At 35.5% G+C, this 17,529-nt stretch overlaps 1 protein-coding gene across 4 annotated transcripts in view; it reads right to left on the bottom strand.

Moving 5' to 3' along the window:
• The window catches only part of EPHA3 (EPH receptor A3), a 357,743-nt gene that overhangs the window by 64,818 nt on the left and 275,396 nt on the right, over nucleotides 1-17,529 (bottom strand). For 2 of the 4 annotated variants that reach the window (XM_015129202.3, XM_077994063.1), the window contains exons 6-9: nucleotides 15,694-15,818; nucleotides 12,123-12,282; nucleotides 4,282-4,384; nucleotides 3,520-3,587 (exon numbers count right to left, since the gene is read on the bottom strand). In XM_015129202.3, the coding sequence (XP_014984688.1) occupies nucleotides 3,520-3,587; nucleotides 4,282-4,384; nucleotides 12,123-12,282; nucleotides 15,694-15,818 (456 nt within the window). Of the gene's footprint in view, nucleotides 1-3,519; nucleotides 3,588-4,281; nucleotides 4,385-12,122; nucleotides 12,286-15,693; nucleotides 15,819-17,529 lie in introns of all 4 variants that reach the window. The other 2 variants (XM_001083136.3, XM_028844710.2) reach the window with 1 other exon arrangement.

A 17,529-nucleotide genomic window follows, 5' to 3' on the forward strand; every position in this document is an offset into this window, starting at 1 on the left:
TTACCATTTATGTTCCTGTAAAGCTTTCACAGAGGTTTTGAGTAAAGAAACATAAGTGCAAGAATAAACTGGTTATTAAAGAAATGGTGGCTGAGAGAGAGGTTAGGTAAAAACGCTATTTTCCTCAGCTATTATTTGGATGACTTTGACACAGCATATTAAGATGTAGGGATGGCGGTGAGAGGGCAACTAGAGAATACAGAAGAAAAGCTAACACGACTCCCACTTCTGCCGGGTGCTGAGACAGCTACAACAAAAGAGCAGCTGCTATCCAGCTTGAGGCCGGGTGTGGATAATTTGAAAGGACACCACTATCTAGGAAGTCAATATCCACAGAAATGGGGAAATTCAAGTTCTGTCCCTTGCTTTGGACAAACTCTGAGTAGAGTAACTTTTGAAGTGAGAACTTCACTTTTAGAGTTTTTCATCTTGAATATCTTGACCAAAAAGACAAGTTAGGGCTCCGAGACAAAAAAAAAAAAAAAAAAGTTATGCTATTCAAATGCCTAGCATGAGAGACTGTTACATAGTTCTCGCTCAATTTATTGATAGAGCTCATTGTCCCAATGAGTGTTTTCATTGTTAAGAACATTTATTTACAATTATTAATATGATTGAGGTTTCCTAATGGTAGAATTTAAGCTTAAAAATGTGCATTTCTTTTGAGCTCACAGATCAGCTTGCATGCTTCTTCCATATAAGCATGAATCCTTCCTATAAAAACAGATGGGAGAGTCACCCTTTAATACAGTAATCTACTGTGCTCTATTATTACATTAAAATAACTTCTAATGTTATCAGTACTAAAACCCTTTACCTTTAAAAGAAGAAACTTATTTAAGATTAAGGAAAAGCTATCATACTTTTCTAGATGTGGAGTAAGAAAAACTGTAAAAGTAAGTAACCATTACTAAAATACGTTAGCAAATAAAGTCTTGTTGGAGTCTTTTCATTTAGTCAATTTAGTTACATTTTAAGGATGAAAACTCACATCAGATCGACCCTATAATGTGTGATCTTCCAGTTTTTATTTGCCTTTGCTTAGTAACAGTAAGGTAAAGAAATCTAGCAATCCTTTTCAAGGAAATAAAATGAGACTTTAAATATAAGGTAAAATGGAACTGTTTTGTACATAATTACAACTGCTTTGCTTTGCTGAAGCTAAGAAAATTAATGTGGGGGAGATTTCCTGGCATCAGAATTTACACAGATTATAAAATGAGTTGTTAGGAACAATGTCTCACATATTTTAAATAAGCCTTGGCCTTAAACATAAGTCTTGAAGTTGTGATTTAGATTTACCCTTCAGTACCAGTCAGCTTGTAGAGAATATATGTGTGATGAATAACTATATGCAATACTATTACTAAATAATTTGAAAATTAAACCACCATTCACAAATAAAATCAATCCTATTAATTGCTATTAATTAAAATAAGGTGAATTTCTTTTCCATCCATAAGACATTTGGGGAAAAAAATAACAAACATAAACATATACACCCCCAAGTAAAATGGTCTGTTCACTGTAGAAGCACTGGCTGCTGATTTTTAACTGCTGACCCCAGAGATTCCAGGAATCAGGTGATTCAGACTGCAAGGCACATAATCCCTTCACACCAATAATTAAGGGCAACACACAGAGTAACTGGGCTCTGTCATGAAAACCAGCTAATAAACACACGCACACGTGTTAAGCTGCACTACTTTACAGCTCGTTCTGTGCAAACACAATTTACATTTCCATTTTACCAGCATGAGTTGCCCTAAGGATAGCAAAGAAGTAAAAAGGCCCAGCCAGAAAGGGCAAGGGGACAGGATCTTAGGAGGTGAAACACATTTCTTTCCTTTTGAAGCAATATTATAGGATTTGTAACAAGGCTGGAGGGAACAGTTCATAGCTAGAGCTTTTTAAAGTAATACCAAATAAATGGTCTGAAATAAACCAGCTGTAGTATTAAGAGGCAGAAACTTTATGACATGCACGTAAGTTACTTTATGCCTTTGCAGCCAGGATGAAATGCATTTCTTTTTTGTTTGTCATAAGGATATTGTGTGTTTGAAAAAAATTAAAGTATCAACAAAGTCCACCATAAAATCAATAGCAAAATGGACTGGGATGATAGAGGAACCTGTTTAATAATTGGCACACAGAAATTTACCAAAGCTCAAAATTCGTAAGATGTAGAATTCCCATAAAAAAATCAAATCAACACGGTCTTGCTCTAAAGATGATATTTACAACAACTGTTCAAGTCAAATTAACGGTGACTTAATCCACAAGAATGCCACTGCTCTAATTTATGCATAAAAATCGTAACACAAGTGTTTTGTGGGCCCATTGAGAAAAAGAAAGACAAGTATCCTGTAACTTGTTCAGGCATTCTTTTTAGACTTTTGAGTTGGTCACCTAATTAACCTGGACCAATGTGTGTTGATTTTAGGAATGTAGTACTTTGGCTGTTTTGTGTGAATTATTTTATAGACTCTGCAATTGGATGAACAAAACAATGCTTCTGCAAACTCCTATATTGCTTTCATCTCATATCAATTTATATTTTGAAAGGCATTTTTTTCAAGCTACTGTATGCTTCCTGCAGGTTAGCAACAGGTAGTCAAGTATTTTACTTGAGTTATAACTAAAGCTATTATTTTTAGATGATAACCCAATGACTGATACAAAGTATCATGTTAATTGGCAAATAATTTTAGAAGGCAATAGTGAATGCTAAAGAAAGTAATGCTTACAAGACTACATTAGTTATATTGAGATTATTTTAGAGCACATAAGCATGAGTATAGTCTTTGTACTAATTTCCATGAGAACATGCTATTTAAGCCACTGATTAGTAATTGCCACACTAAGCCCAACCATAGTTTGGAAGACAAAGCACCTGGAATGATTCGTTTCACCACACACACAAAAAAAGTCTTTTCGTTAGTTGTAAACACTTTGTTTCTTAAATGGCTATTTTAAAAAAATTAAAAGGGTAGATTAAAATGTGGAGAGAAAGTTCTGGCTTTACTACTAGTTGGATATCATGTAACTGAAAAATAAACAGTTTATTTTAAAGGCTCTTTCTAGGTTGGTTGATAAAATGGAATAAGGCACTTCAAATAAACAGAGGTTGTTTATATTTACTTGGCAGTTAGGAAAGAGAAAAGTCTCCTATTTAGAGTTTAGCAAAGGACTAGTAATAAGGAAACTGAAGATACGCTTTGCATTTCAGCCATGCAGAGCAGACTACAGTTTCTACTACCTATCATGTGCGTTATTTGAATGTAAACCACAGATTACCCTTTATTTTTAGCGTAAGTATGTTGAAATGTACACATATAAAAATTACTTAATGTAGACCCGTGAATTTCCCTCTTTTTCTAAAATAAATTTAATGTACTCAGTTTTTCCATAAAACTACTTTTGAAGTCTCTTTGTCAGGAGGAAGTTAACCAATTGTGAATCAATAAATGCTAGAACTCAAATAGTGAAGCGAAAAAAAAGCCAAGTTTAGAAACTTACAATGCCCATTGCCAAAGTGAAGTCTTTTTTCATCTGCCCCATGTTTTGACTTGTTATAGCCACAGAACCTGGAGGTAAATCAAGGAAAGTGAACACATAAGAAGAATATACTTAAAATAGTTATCTATGCTCAGAATGTGCAAAGCATAAAAATAAAGCATTTTCCTCAAACAATTAAATGCTTTAGTGAAAGTTTAATAACTTCATATTTTCTAAATCCTCTGAAGAAAGTCTCTCTCTCTGGGGACCCTGGAAAGCTGCCTAATGAGGAGACACATAGAGTTGCTTCCCACTGTGCAGACACTCCAGTTCAGTTTTTATAATGGCCTTAGAAAGTGTTTATAGTATTTTTTAACAACTTCTGTTAGAAGGAATGAAGGGTAAAGTCTCCATGGGTAATGATTAGTGCTGTGCAGTGTTAGCCCTGTTCTGGGTGAGAAAGTGTCAAGGAAATCTGGGGTTATTTGAAGAGTGAGGAGATAATTAGAGAAAGAAAGTAAAAATTATGAGTAGGGTCAGAAGAGAGAAGAGGAGGGGTGTGTGTTAAAGAGTGGGGACAGGAATTTAATGTAGAGCAGAAAATCGAAACTAAGGATGGAGAAACAAAGAAAAGGAGAAGAAAGAGAGGACCTAAACTACAAGTGGAGACATTCTTACTTGTTAAAATATTTTATTGAGCACACTCTTCACATTTTACCAGCAACCAATGGCAGCAAACAAAGCAACAATGAAAGTGAATAGTAAAACAGACTGTGAACTCACCTCCCAATCAAAACATAGATGACAACAGTGAGGAGAATAATTGCTACTGCCGCTGAAATGGCGATCATGACCACTTGGCTGCTTTCACCAGAGATGGAGAAAGCTGTGAGGTTGAAGATAAAAAATAAGCACAGGTTTTATAGTCATGACCAACATCTACGTGGAACAGTTGATTGATTAATTAATTAATTTGTGTTCTATTTTTACCTGAAGTATGGCTTAATGTCTGATACCATGTTGAAAGTATTCTTCACTTAGTGTTTAAAAAAATAGACATGTCCCATAATTTTGCTTGAAATTTCTACCTGATTAATAAGATTAAATACTTTGTTTCAATGACATCAATCAAACATTATTTAAATGTCTCCTGTCCAAAATCTGCTGTACTGGGTTTCTCTGCCCTCAATGGCAAAAATCTCATTGAATGAACCAGAAGTTATGGGAGGATCTTAGAGAAGAGAGGAAGAATTCTCAGCATAAAATTATAAAAAGCTTTCTAAATAAGCTTGTTTTACCTCCAATATCTATATTCGTTTGAAAAGTGATATGATACACGGACCTCAACACATACCATCAACAAACCGTCCCTCTATTTCCTACCCTTAGAAATGGCTCCTGAGCCCATTTATTCACCTAGATAAATGGTTGGCAAAAAGGCCCAGGAGCCAAATCTTGCCTGTCCCCTGTTTTGGTACAGCTTGTGAGCTTAGAATGGTTTTACATTTCATTTAACAGTTGTAAAAAGTCAAAATAATGAGATTTCATGACATGTGAAAATTCTAAATCTAGGAAATTCAAACTTTGCTGTTGATAAATAAAGTTTTACTGGAACATAGCCACAATCAATCATTAATTTGTACATTGTCTATGACCAATGTTATGCTAGAATGGGCAAGTTGAGTAGCAGCAATAGAGAATGATGTGCACAAAGCCTAAAATATTTATTATCTGGCCTATTACAGAAAAACGTTTACTGACTCTTGACCCAGACCAATGTTTCTCAAACTTTAATGTTCACAAAAACCACTCAGGAATCTCTGGAAAAGCAGTTTCTGATTCAGTCAATCCGGAGTGGGACATGAGACTGCACGTTTCTTATGAACACATATGAACACACAGGCAGTGCTGATTATGCTGATTTCAGACCACAACATTTTGAGGGGCAAGAATCTAGACTACAAATATAAAATAATCTTCTCCTCTCCACCTCCTAATCATTCTGCTTCCAATTAATCACCAAACACTCTTAAATATCCTAGTTTAAGTCTTCATTTATCTTCTGGATTATAATTAGAAATTCTTAATTGGGTCTCTATTCATATGCTTTTCACATATTTTATCTTTTAGGATATTCCTTCTAAACCATGAATTTGACCATGTCATTCCTATGCATAAAATGTTTGCATAGGAAAATTTTGACTCTCCGTAACTTTCAGGATAAAATGCAAATTTTATAGCAGAGCATGTAAAAGTCATTTAGGATCTGTTTCATGTTTCAATCCCCAGCCACATCTCCTACAAACTCCATAAGCATCCTAATCTCTAGATTTTTAAAAATACACACATTTCCTGGAATAGCCTCTTTTATGCTCTTATTTGCATATGTTGTTCTTGTGGTAAATGCTGATTAAATACACGAACACCTCAGGACTCAAAAGAAGAGCTAGTTTAGTTATCTGAATAATATCACCTCCCCAGGAGCCAACATGGAATCTTCAGCCTGAACAAATCTAAGTTTGGAAGATTTTCTCTAAAATATGTGTTTTTAGGGATAGTCAAATAATGCAAGAAAAGAAATGTGACATATAGGTTGTTAGGAGTTTCCTGTGAGTAGCATCTGAAAAAAAAGCAAAAGTGCTCAGAGTGTGGCAGGATGGCACACTCATAATATAAACTGTTGCAAGGCCTTTATTCTTTACTACCAGCAAACTATTGTTTATACCACTATGGCAGTCACAGGAGTGCTTGCTCAGATGTTCCTGCTGCAAAGAGTATAGTCAGCAGACAGCCTCCAGCTGCTGCACCTTCAGGATCCACTACAGCCTTCAAACACAGGTTATGTTTCCCTTAGTGACTTAACAGTACTGGCAAAGGGTTATGGAGCTTGGCCATCCATGCCGGATGCAACACTCCTCAAATGGGTGATGTGTGCTCTGAAGCTCCCCACTGGCTTGGCTGAGACCCTCAGAGCTGCATTGCTGTCTGGGGCTTCCCTTCCTCAACTCTTTCTTCTTTCCCTCCTTCCCTTTATAAATGACAGACCTACATCTCAGTCTGAGGTTCTGCTTGCCTGGCTCAGCTCCATCTGCCTTTTATCCTTCACAAGTATTTCTCCTATAAAGCTCTCGTAGTTTCATCTTGGTATCTTCTTCCCAGAGCATCTGACTGATATATCCCTATCCATTGGCTAAAGATCTGTGAATGATTTGTGAAATAGTTTAATCCAATATTTCAAAAACGCTCCATAACATAGAGTGGTGACTTGAACTCATGTTTTTCACTTTGCGTACTGTAGTAATTTATAGAAAGCAGCAAGGTTTGAATTTGAGAATTCAAACCTTATTTTGATTAGCCAGCTTATAAAATAAAGCTCAGGGAAACTGGGAAGGGAAATATGATAGGAGAAAAGATAATTCTCTATTTCTTTTTCTGTTGAAAACAGAATTAAACTAGGATTTCCCTACAGTTTTTTCTCTCTCTAAAATATATGACTCTCAGAGGCTATCTAAAGCACATAACTAAATCAGATCATTTTCATTGTTAAAATGAGAAAATATGTGAATGAATAATAGTGATGAGTTATATAGGTGTCTAATAATTTAATGTAATTGATAGCTATTACATTTCTTAATAATTCAATTTGAATTTGTTTTCTGCTCCCTCTGTTTCTAGTCATTTCTGTTTTGCTCCATCCTACACAGAGTGCTGGCTTTCTCTCTCAAAAGAGTGATTCAGAGTTCATTCTTTTGAGTCAGAACTCCTGGATTTATACTTATTTGCTGTGTGACATAATTTGGTTGTTTGAGAATTAAATGAGTTAGTACTAGTAAAATACTTACAGTAGTGCCAAGCATATATTAAGTGCCCAATAAATGTTACCAATTGTTATATCATTTCCCTGGTGAAAACTTTGCAAAAGTATTCTATTTCCTACAAAATTATAGATGATGAATGCCTAATTTTTATATAGAAATTTCTCTACTTCATGATTCCATTCTCCCTTTGTCAGGCTTCCTTTACGTCCCCTAGTAATAGGCCCCAAGAAAGTAAAGTTGTACCATTTTTACTCTTCAAAACAACAAATAATGAGGACGTGAGGCATTCGGGAGTGCTAATTTAATTATCCCTGGGGTGGTCTTCTTCATAGTAATATCCAATGAAATCCTCTAATTTTAAAACCCAACTTTATTCCATAGATTGTTATTCTTGAAGTTCTTCAGATGTTCAAATTATGGACTATTTGTTTAAACACAACACACATGCACAGTGAGTATCTGCTATATGAGGCTATATGAGGTACTAGTTTAAGCTCTTTACAAGTAATAACATATTTAATCAACATTAAAATCTCATGATGCTTCCCAATTTCCAGATAGCAAAACCGAGACATGCAGACTTGAAATGACTTGTGAAGCTCACTGTAATAATGCTCATCTGCTCTAATGTGTTTGCTCTTAACTCTCACTTTGTCCCTGGTTTTCTTGTGCACGAAGCACACACCACAGCTTTGGTTTTTCCCCACTGAGGGTTTCCAAAGAGTTGGACTATCTGCTCTTCCAAACATGCCTTAATGTCTGTACTTCTCGTATTGGTGGAAGCTAACTTCATGCTAGGAAAATCCTTTTACTCTTTTATACTCCAAGCTTTCCATGGGTCTTAGTTCAGTATTTTTCTTCTTCATGTGCAGTAATTGCACTGATTCAAGACTTCAAAACCTGGAGATTCTAGGTTTGTTGCTCCACTGACTAGATATGCAAACTCAGAAAAAAACACATAAAATGTGTATCTTAGATCATGTATAAAATGATATAATAGTATCTGAATAGCTTATAGAACAGAATCAAATGAAATGTTTATCATACTGCTTTATATACTGTCATGTAGAAACAAGGATTCTGGAATCGGCATATCCCTTGCCAATTGTGTGACTTTGGAAAACTTCCTTAACCTCTCTTTGCCTCAGTTTCCTCATCTGTAAAATGAAGATGATAATAAATATAAAGTACTGACATCTAAAAATAAGATATTTTAAAGCACTTAGAAAAATATATGTGCTCTACTCTGTCTCCATCTCTTCCTTACAAAGTTCAGAAAATGTTATCTAAATTCCAGCTCAAAATACATTGTGTTCTACCAAAACATATGCATACATGTCATGAATGAGACATTATGTAATTAAAAAATTAAAACTGGCCAGGCGCTGTGCCTCACGCCTGTAATCCCAGCACTTTTGGAGGCTGAGGCAGTTGGATTACTTGAGGTCAGGAGTTCAAGATCAGCCTGGCCAACATGGTGAAACCCCGTTTCTACTAAAACTATCAAAATTTGCTGGTGTTGTGGCACACACCTGAATCCCAGCTACAGAATCTCTTGAACCCGGGAGGCAGATTTTGTAGTAAGCTGAGATCTCACCACTGCACTCTCGCCTGGGCGACAGAGCAAGACTCAGTCTCAAAAAGAATAAATAAATACATAAATAAAATAAAAAATTAAAACTAGAGGGAAAAAGCAAACTGTTAAATACAAACATAAGTCTTATGTCTATTTTTTTAAAAAAATCAACATATAACAAATAAGATTCTTATTAAACACTTAGAGTATTTAGGAATATGTCATTTTGATTTTAAAAAAACAATAGAGTGAGACAAAAAAAAAATTTTCTTTTACCTCTTAAGACAAAAGGCATTTTTTTCTTATTTTTATTTCAAATTTATTTAAAAATTACATTTTTATTTAAATTTATTTATTTCAATAAAATTTCTCAAATTTATTTAAAACATTATGGTGAAATAGCAAAAGTAAATTTACTTTTGTAAAAAAAAATTAAAATGTGTAACTCACAGTTTTTAAATAAATGAGGAGGGGGAAAAAAACTCATTTTTTCCACCTTTTTTTCCTCTTCTCTCTTTCAATCAATGGAAGAATTGCTAATACAAAACTTACTTGGCGGCCGGGCGCGGTGGCTCAAGCCTGTAATCCCAGCACTTTGGGAGGCCGAGACGGGCGGATCACGAGGTCAGGAGATCGAGACCATCCTGGCTAACCCGTTGAAACCCTGTCTCTACTAAAAAATACAAAAAACCAGTCGGGCGAGGTGGCGGGCACCTGTAGTCCCAGCTACTCGGGAGGCTGAGGCAGGAGAATGGTGTAAACCCGGGAGGCGGAGCTTGCAGTGAGCTGAGATCCGGCCACTGCACTCCAGCCTGGGTGACAGAGCGAGACTCCGTCTCAAAAAAAAAAAAAAAAACAAACAAAACTTACTTGGCAAAAATCCTATGGCCCTGCAGTTTTCAAATGAGATATTTCCTAAACCTCAAGAAATATTCCATCATATTTCATAAATGCTACCACAGCAATATCTGTGGTAAATCTGGAATTATATTAGAATGTTAAAATATATTGTTTTTGCAAATTTACTTATCAGAGAGGGTTAAGTGTTAATTAAGAGCATGTAAGATTAGAGGGATGTTCCCAAATATGCATAAAAAATGTTTATCTAATAGTGATCTGAGCATTCACCTCATAATATGTTGATTTCTACCACAGGACACAATAAATATTTGCTTTTACTACTTCTATGATTTCCGATCTCTCTTGATAAATCAAATATAGATTTTGTTATTGCTGTTATTTCAAAGATTCATTTAAGTCCCAGCACTTTGGAAGGCCGAGGTGGGTGGATCACGCTGAGGTCAGGAGTTCGAGACCAGCCTGACCAATATGGTGAAACCCCATCTCTACTAAAAATACAAAAAAATTAGACAGGAGAATTGCTTCAATCCAAGAGGCAGAGGTTGCAGTGAGCTGAGATCATGCCATTGCACTCCAGCCTGGGCAACAGAGCAGGACTTTGTCTCAAAAAAAAAAAAAAAAGATTTTGAGAAAAGTTAATCTGTAATCATTTCAAAAGGAGAAACTTTCTTTGTACCACTTAACATTTGCAAAAAGTCTTAGAAGTACTAATGTTACTAATGTTAAGTTACACTTACATTTTATTATTGAGCCATCTAAGTTTTTAATTTGTTTTAAGCCTTGTTGGCACTTGTATTTCCATCATATTTCATGTTTTGTTTCTAATATCCTCTGAGGGTGATTTCTCCACACACATTTTATTGTGAGGATTAAAAGAGGTCTTTAGGAATAGATTTATGTATTTGAGGATGGCAGGTCTCCTTTGAGTAGAATTGTCATGGTTCAGCTGTAAGCGGATGATTTCTAAAAACATTAGCATCTCAATACCTGGTGGAATTTACAGCTCCTTATTGTAAGCAGCATTTCTAATTGTCTGACAGAAAGTGCGCCATAAAATAGGTACTCTAACATGAGTAAACCTGATGGAGTAAATACTATATAACTAGAATGATTTTTATATTTTTAGGCCAGTCCTGAAAGTTTTTATCCAGTATCAAATTTGAACACAAAAATATACCAATAACAATGAGATTTTTTGTCAGGAACAAACTATCTAGAAAATGGGAAATACAGATGTCAGGGAAGAATGGGAAATGGGAATGGTCAGAAGATTATTACGTTTCTTTCAGCAGAGTGTTGAGCACTGTCAGACCGTTCCTGGGTAATCTATTTCTAAAGGGTGTGCATCTTTGCTCATCTTTCTAGGCTATTTTACAAGAGTGAATTTAAGTTGTAGAAAACTGATAGTGATATATATCCTTTTTCCTTTAACAATTGAAATAACACTTATTTGCTAGAAAGACAACTGGTTTGTGCCCTGTAAGAAAGATGACCTCGATCATTACATTTATTACCCTCATTGGATATTAACCAGTTTGGGACATATTAGCACATTTTAACATATTATGATTGCCTAAACACACACACACACACACACACACACACAAACACATACACATAATTATGTATCTGTTCAAGTTTTTCTTAGAACAGGTTTAAATCTCTTGCTAATCTGCTCATTAATTAATGAGTTAAGTAAAATCATTAACTTGCACTCATTTTATATTAGTGCCATAGACATAATTTTACCTTTTTGAAAACTGTATTTTAGCAAAGGGCTCTTTAAGTATGAAGAAAATTCATTTGAAAAAAAGAAAAGTTACTGGGAAAATGTTTGCCAGTTTTAGGCCAATTTTAGCCAAATTTGGGGTTAAAGGAACAGGCTATTCAAATTACTTGTGAATGTGAAAGAAGTGATAAAACACATTTTAGAAAATCCTTATTCTCTCTGTGATATGCTGTTGAATGTGTTAAGGATTAAAATAAAATTAAGATTCTCATGGATCAGCAAGTTTCTTTTTTGTAGCTCATTGAATCATGCAATGAACCTGGAATATCCGAAATGACAGGAACTGGAAGTGCATTAATATATTAAATAATGTTCCTCAAAAGCAATTTATGCCTAACAACAAAACAGAAGCATTTCAGGCATTAGAATATGCAGGAAAAAAGGAAACACAAAATGTACACCCACACAAACACAAATACTGTATACAGACACAGGGCTCTGCAAATTGCAATGTCCCAAGCAATATACCTTAAATGTATCACATTTGGTTAAAACTTAGAGACAGTGAGAATAAATGATCAGACATCTTTTGCAAGACCCCCCTGCCCCCTCCTCTAGACTACATTGAAATAATACATACAGTCTGGACTAGTTTCGAACTCAAACTTGCGGCTGTTCGTCCCATATCCAGCAGCTGTTCGGGCTCGGATTTGGAATACATATGTAGTGTCAGGCTTGAGGCTACTGATGGTAACATTTGTGCCTCTTGCCCTCAGAATGGTATAACTTGTCTCTTGTTCCTGCTTTGAGGTCAGAAAAAAAATCATGTTAAAATCAAATCTTCATAATGCTATAAAACGATAAACAGTGAACCACTCAAACCTGATTCTTTTATATTTTAACACAGATCATGGGATGGATTTAAAAAGTCATATCGATTATTGCAATTATTTTATTCTCCAAAGGCAACATAGGCTTGGGGTGTGTGTGTGTGTGTGTGTGTGTGTGAGAGAGAGAGAGAGAGAGAGAGAGAGACAAAGTCTTGCTCTGTCGCCAGGCTGGAGTGCAGTGGCGTGATCTCAGCTCACTGAAACCTCTGCCTCCCAAGTTCAAGAGATTCTCCTGCCTCAGCTTCCCGAGTAGCTGAGACTACAGGTGCATGCCATCACTCCCAGCTAATCTTTGTATTTTTAGTAGAGATGAGGTTTCGCCATGTTGGCCAGGCCGGTCTTGAACTCCTGACCTCAGGTGATCCGCCCGCCTCAGCTGCCCAAAGTGCTGGGATAACAGGCGTGAACCACCATGCCTGGCCCAACATAGGCATTTCTAAAAGAAAAAAATATTTACAGAATTTCCTAATTTGAATATTATTATTTCTGCCCTGCATATAAAGCAGGAAAAATTTAGCTTTATTCTAACTAATCAGTAAATATGTGAGGAAAGATATGTTCTCTTCAAAGTCAAGGCTGAGAGAAAACTTAAATCTAATTCCAATTACAAACTTACAAAGAAGAAAATATCCCTTTGAATGAAACCTAATAGGAATGCTCTATTGATTCTGGAGTAGAATATTTTTTTATCAACCTTAAAATATTAAACATAAAAAGTCAAGGTTTTATATGTAGCTCTACATTATTTTTAGCATAACTGTATTTGTGCTGTATTTAATCTAAGTCACTATGGTTTGGTAGAGGCAAAAATCTCCAGATCAAAGGCTAGAAATATTTCTCAAAAAGGATCTCTAGGAGATTCACATTGTACATTAGATTCACACCACACCACATTTTAGTGGTCTCTTTGTGTCAAGTCTCGTTTACAAATATTGAATTTATCCAGAATTACGTTTTTTCTTTCACATATATTATTATGCACAGAGCTCCTATGGGGAACCTGATTTCAAGCAATGGTACAATGTCCCTGCACCTAGGGTAGGACGTAGAGTAGGTAATACGAAACACTGTATATCCTCAACCAAGATGAGATTGAGTAGTACAGAAAACACAGCATACATTACATATAGTGTTCATCACCATCAGCGGAATAACCAATCAAGAAAGCTAGACCTTGTGGAGTTTAAATACTAGAGACACTTTCTCAGTATTACCAAGCATACTATAAATATTTGGAATTAATTTTTAAATTTAGGTATATATGATGCAAATATGTATTTATAGGAATATATTTTAAATAATATTACAGGTATGTATGTATCAAAAATACTTAGGGAATAATCAATAGATTCAACCATTTTTTCCTGCATTGGTTAATATTGTTTCAAAGTAATTTCCAGGGGTGGTGGCTCACGCCTGTAATCCCAGCACTTTGGGAAGCCAAGGTGGGCAGATCACCTGAGGTCAGGAGTTTGAGACTAGCTTGACCAACATGGAGAAACCTCATCTCTACTAAAAATACAAAATTAGTGGGGCATGTTGGCACATGCCTGTAATCCCAGCTACTTGGGAGGCTGAGGCAGGAGAATCGCTTGAACCTGGGAGGCGGAGGTTGTGGTGAGTTGAGATTTTGCCATCACATTTCAACCAGGGCAACAAGAGTGAAATTCCGCCTCAAAAAAAAAAAAAAAAAAAAAAAAAAAGTAGTGCTGCTTGTTGTGTTTGTTGAAGGAGTTTGAAATAAGGCAGAACACTTTTCATGTTTGTGAAAGGTACGGATGTATACAATTAAAATTTGATTTTAATCTCATAGATCTAAATGTTACCTAACATTCTTCTCCCAGTTCTGAAATGTAGTTTGAACTGTGGCATACAACTGATTTTTAAAAATTTTGTGGCATCATTTATGAACATGAATTATTATATTTCCCCATTCTATCTTGTCATACTTCTGAAAATAGATCACAATCATATGAGCATTTGATTTTACCACAGTAGAGGACTCAAAGTTAAGAGAAAACTTATTTCTACTACAATTTTGGAACAATAAAGTTTATTTGGCATCAATTTCTTTTAATGAAAAAGACATACTCTAGTCTCTCTTACAGACTACGAAAAAAACGACATTATACTAGAGAAATACATTAACTTCAAGCAAGGAAATAACTACATAATGCAAAACAATGTTTTTACATTATGCATTTTTGCACAGTTGATTATGCCAATAATTCTCATCAGGATGTATTCTCATGTAGACAAAGGTACCTGATATAGGGGAAAACATACTAAAGGAGGACTCATGGCTGCCACGATCCAAAACAGAGATCTAATATTTATTAGCAGTGAGGCCGTCGGAAATCCATATAACGTCAATCTCAGTATTCTTAATTGTTAAACAACTTACTTTTCTACTTCCATAAGGTTGTTATACAGCTCAAACTTAAGTAATGTCCACAGAAATTGCTCTGTAAATATAAACTGCTGTATAAATGCACAATTTGCATTTAATTCACTTTAACACACTTTATAAACTGAAGTAGATACACTAATATGTAGTCGTCACTTTGTAGCTGTGAAACTAACTAGCTGCGATGCTAAGGTTTAAACACGTCTTGCCTTTAAACTTTACTATGATTTACAAACAGAAAAAAAAATGAGTCATTTAGAATGATGGAATACTCACCACTCCACTCAGGGCAAAATAACTGCGTACCTCTTTTTTAATAATTTTTAAATTTGGGGTAAAAATAACCATGTGCCTATTTTTTTTAAATAATTGCATTACCAAGCCACAACTTTATGTCAGGCAAATTTATCCATCCAACCCCAACCTTCTAAATTTCCTTCTACAGGGTCAAGAAGCTTTTCATCATCAGTTAAACAATACAATATTTTTGTCACTAGCACAATGTTTCTATTTGTATTGAATGAAATGCATGTCAATTTGAAGGTCAGGATATGATGCTTGAGGTAATGAACTAAAAAAACAGTTCACAAATAGACTAAGAAATCACAATAAAATAGTTGGTAGAGGAGGGGTCTTGGTGTAAAAGGATACAAATGTCATGCTATTGCCATAACTAACTGGATTAAGTTGGCAGTGGCATCTTTGATGTTGCTTATTGCTCTAGAATATGGGGTATTCAACAAGATTCTTTCTAAACCTTCCTCTACCAATAAATCAAAGGGGTCACATGGCCACAGTTCTCAACAGCGCTCTGCCATTTACCAGCAATGTCACTGGTTTCTTTCCAAGAGCACAGCTCATGAGGAAACAGCTTCTTTCCTACACAGCCCAAGCTTGAAACATTGTTTCCCCACCTTTTCATAGTATTTGACCTCGTAGTCCAATATGATCCCATTAGGATGTTCAGGTTCTTGCCAGGACAAAGAGATGCTATTTCTGGAGGTCCGATCTTTCTTAATCGTCAGGACAGGTGATGGAGCTGTAAAGAGAAGATGGGAGGGGAAGGTGGAAGGAAGCAAATTAATGGGTTGGAAAGGCTGGCAAATAAGAACAGAGAGAGAAGGGAACATGCAAATGGAATCTATCATCATTCCAATTTTTGGCAAGAAAGCACGATTTCCATTTCCAAGGCTCTTGAGTATTAATCTGGCCCCATATCCAGGCTCAACAGCTGGATTATAGCCCTGGTACATGCAGGCCTAGGGAAAATGAGCTGAGATTCTCTGCTGCTGGTGGACTAGTGGCAAGTGAGCAGATGTTTTCAATCTGCTACTATAATGTAAGCAATGAAATATATTTGATATATTAAAAAAAGAACAAAACATCAGGACTACCTATTTGTTATAATGTTGCAAAGTTATTAATGCCAGATTCTTCAGCTCATTGATAACATTTTCATATGCAGCTCTGCAAGAGGACTGGAATCCATTATGCACAAGGAGTCCCATGGTATCCATAGGTAATAATAACATTTAGTGTATTGTAAAATAGATATGATTTAGGACATATTACAGTAGGTCTTGACTTCTGACAAACATCTCTTGACTACAAAGAAAAGGAAACAACAATCTTCTGTTTTACATTTTTATTTCTTAAAAAAGTATTTAATGAGAGGTACCAAGGAAATGACTGCTATATGTGTTTTACAATTACCTAGACATGTTTTGAAATGTCTTATTTGATGGTGATTCTATATTTGCTATGTTTTGCTAAGCATTATCGAAAGTATGGAATATGAATAAAAACCCCATCTGTTTGGATCAGATATCATAGGGTCAAATTCATTTCTAACTGAAGATTAAATATATTTTAAGTGATTTCCTTCTTCAAGCCCTTCCATTAAAAGGAAAAATGCATCCTATCATCAAAGTACTTCTGCTTTCAAATCTCAATCTTGGTTCACTCACCAATCGAAATGTCTTAATGGAATGCAGCAAAATAAACTACAAACACACAACAAACGAAAACTCAGGAATCTTTAGATACATTAACTGTTGAATTGTTTTCATTGTTAAATAACTTATTTTTATATAGATTTTTCTCAAATCAAGGGCTGTAAGAACCTCATATATTTGTATTTCCCACAAGTTAGCAGAAGTTTCGAATTTGTTGACATTTCTATGATTATCACATGATGACTTTTGCATCCGACCTCTCGTTCAAACTTTCCTATCTATAAACACTTTTCATTTTTATTCTTCACCTATAATAGAAACTTTCATTACGGTTGCCTTGTGCCACTTCCAAGAAAACTGTACACGAAAAAATAGAAGCTACTGCGATATTTCCCATCCACTGGGTTGTATTACTTATGAGGTCATAGGAACTCCTTCTAATTGAAACATGGATTGGCCTAGGAATGATGACTTAATCTTTTGTTTTATTTTTTTCTTTTTTTAAGACAGGGTTTTGCCCTTGTTGCCCAGGCTAGAGTGTAGTGATGTGATCTTGGCTTACTGCAGCCTCCCGCTCCCAGGCTAAAGCAATCCTTCTGGCTTAGCCTCCCAAGTAGCTGAGACTACAGGCTTGTGCCACCACAATCAGCTAATTTTTTTTATTATCTGTAGAGACAAAGTTTTGTCACGTTGCCCAGGCTGATCTTGAACTCCTGGGCTCAAGTGATTCTCCCCACTAGGCCTCCCAAAGTGCTAGGATTACAGGCATGAACGACCACACTTTGCCTGACTTAA

The sequence above is a fragment of the Macaca mulatta genome, chromosome 2, assembly GCF_049350105.2.
Source record: "Macaca mulatta isolate MMU2019108-1 chromosome 2, T2T-MMU8v2.0, whole genome shotgun sequence".
In the NCBI taxonomy this organism is placed as follows: domain Eukaryota; kingdom Metazoa; phylum Chordata; class Mammalia; order Primates; family Cercopithecidae; genus Macaca; species Macaca mulatta.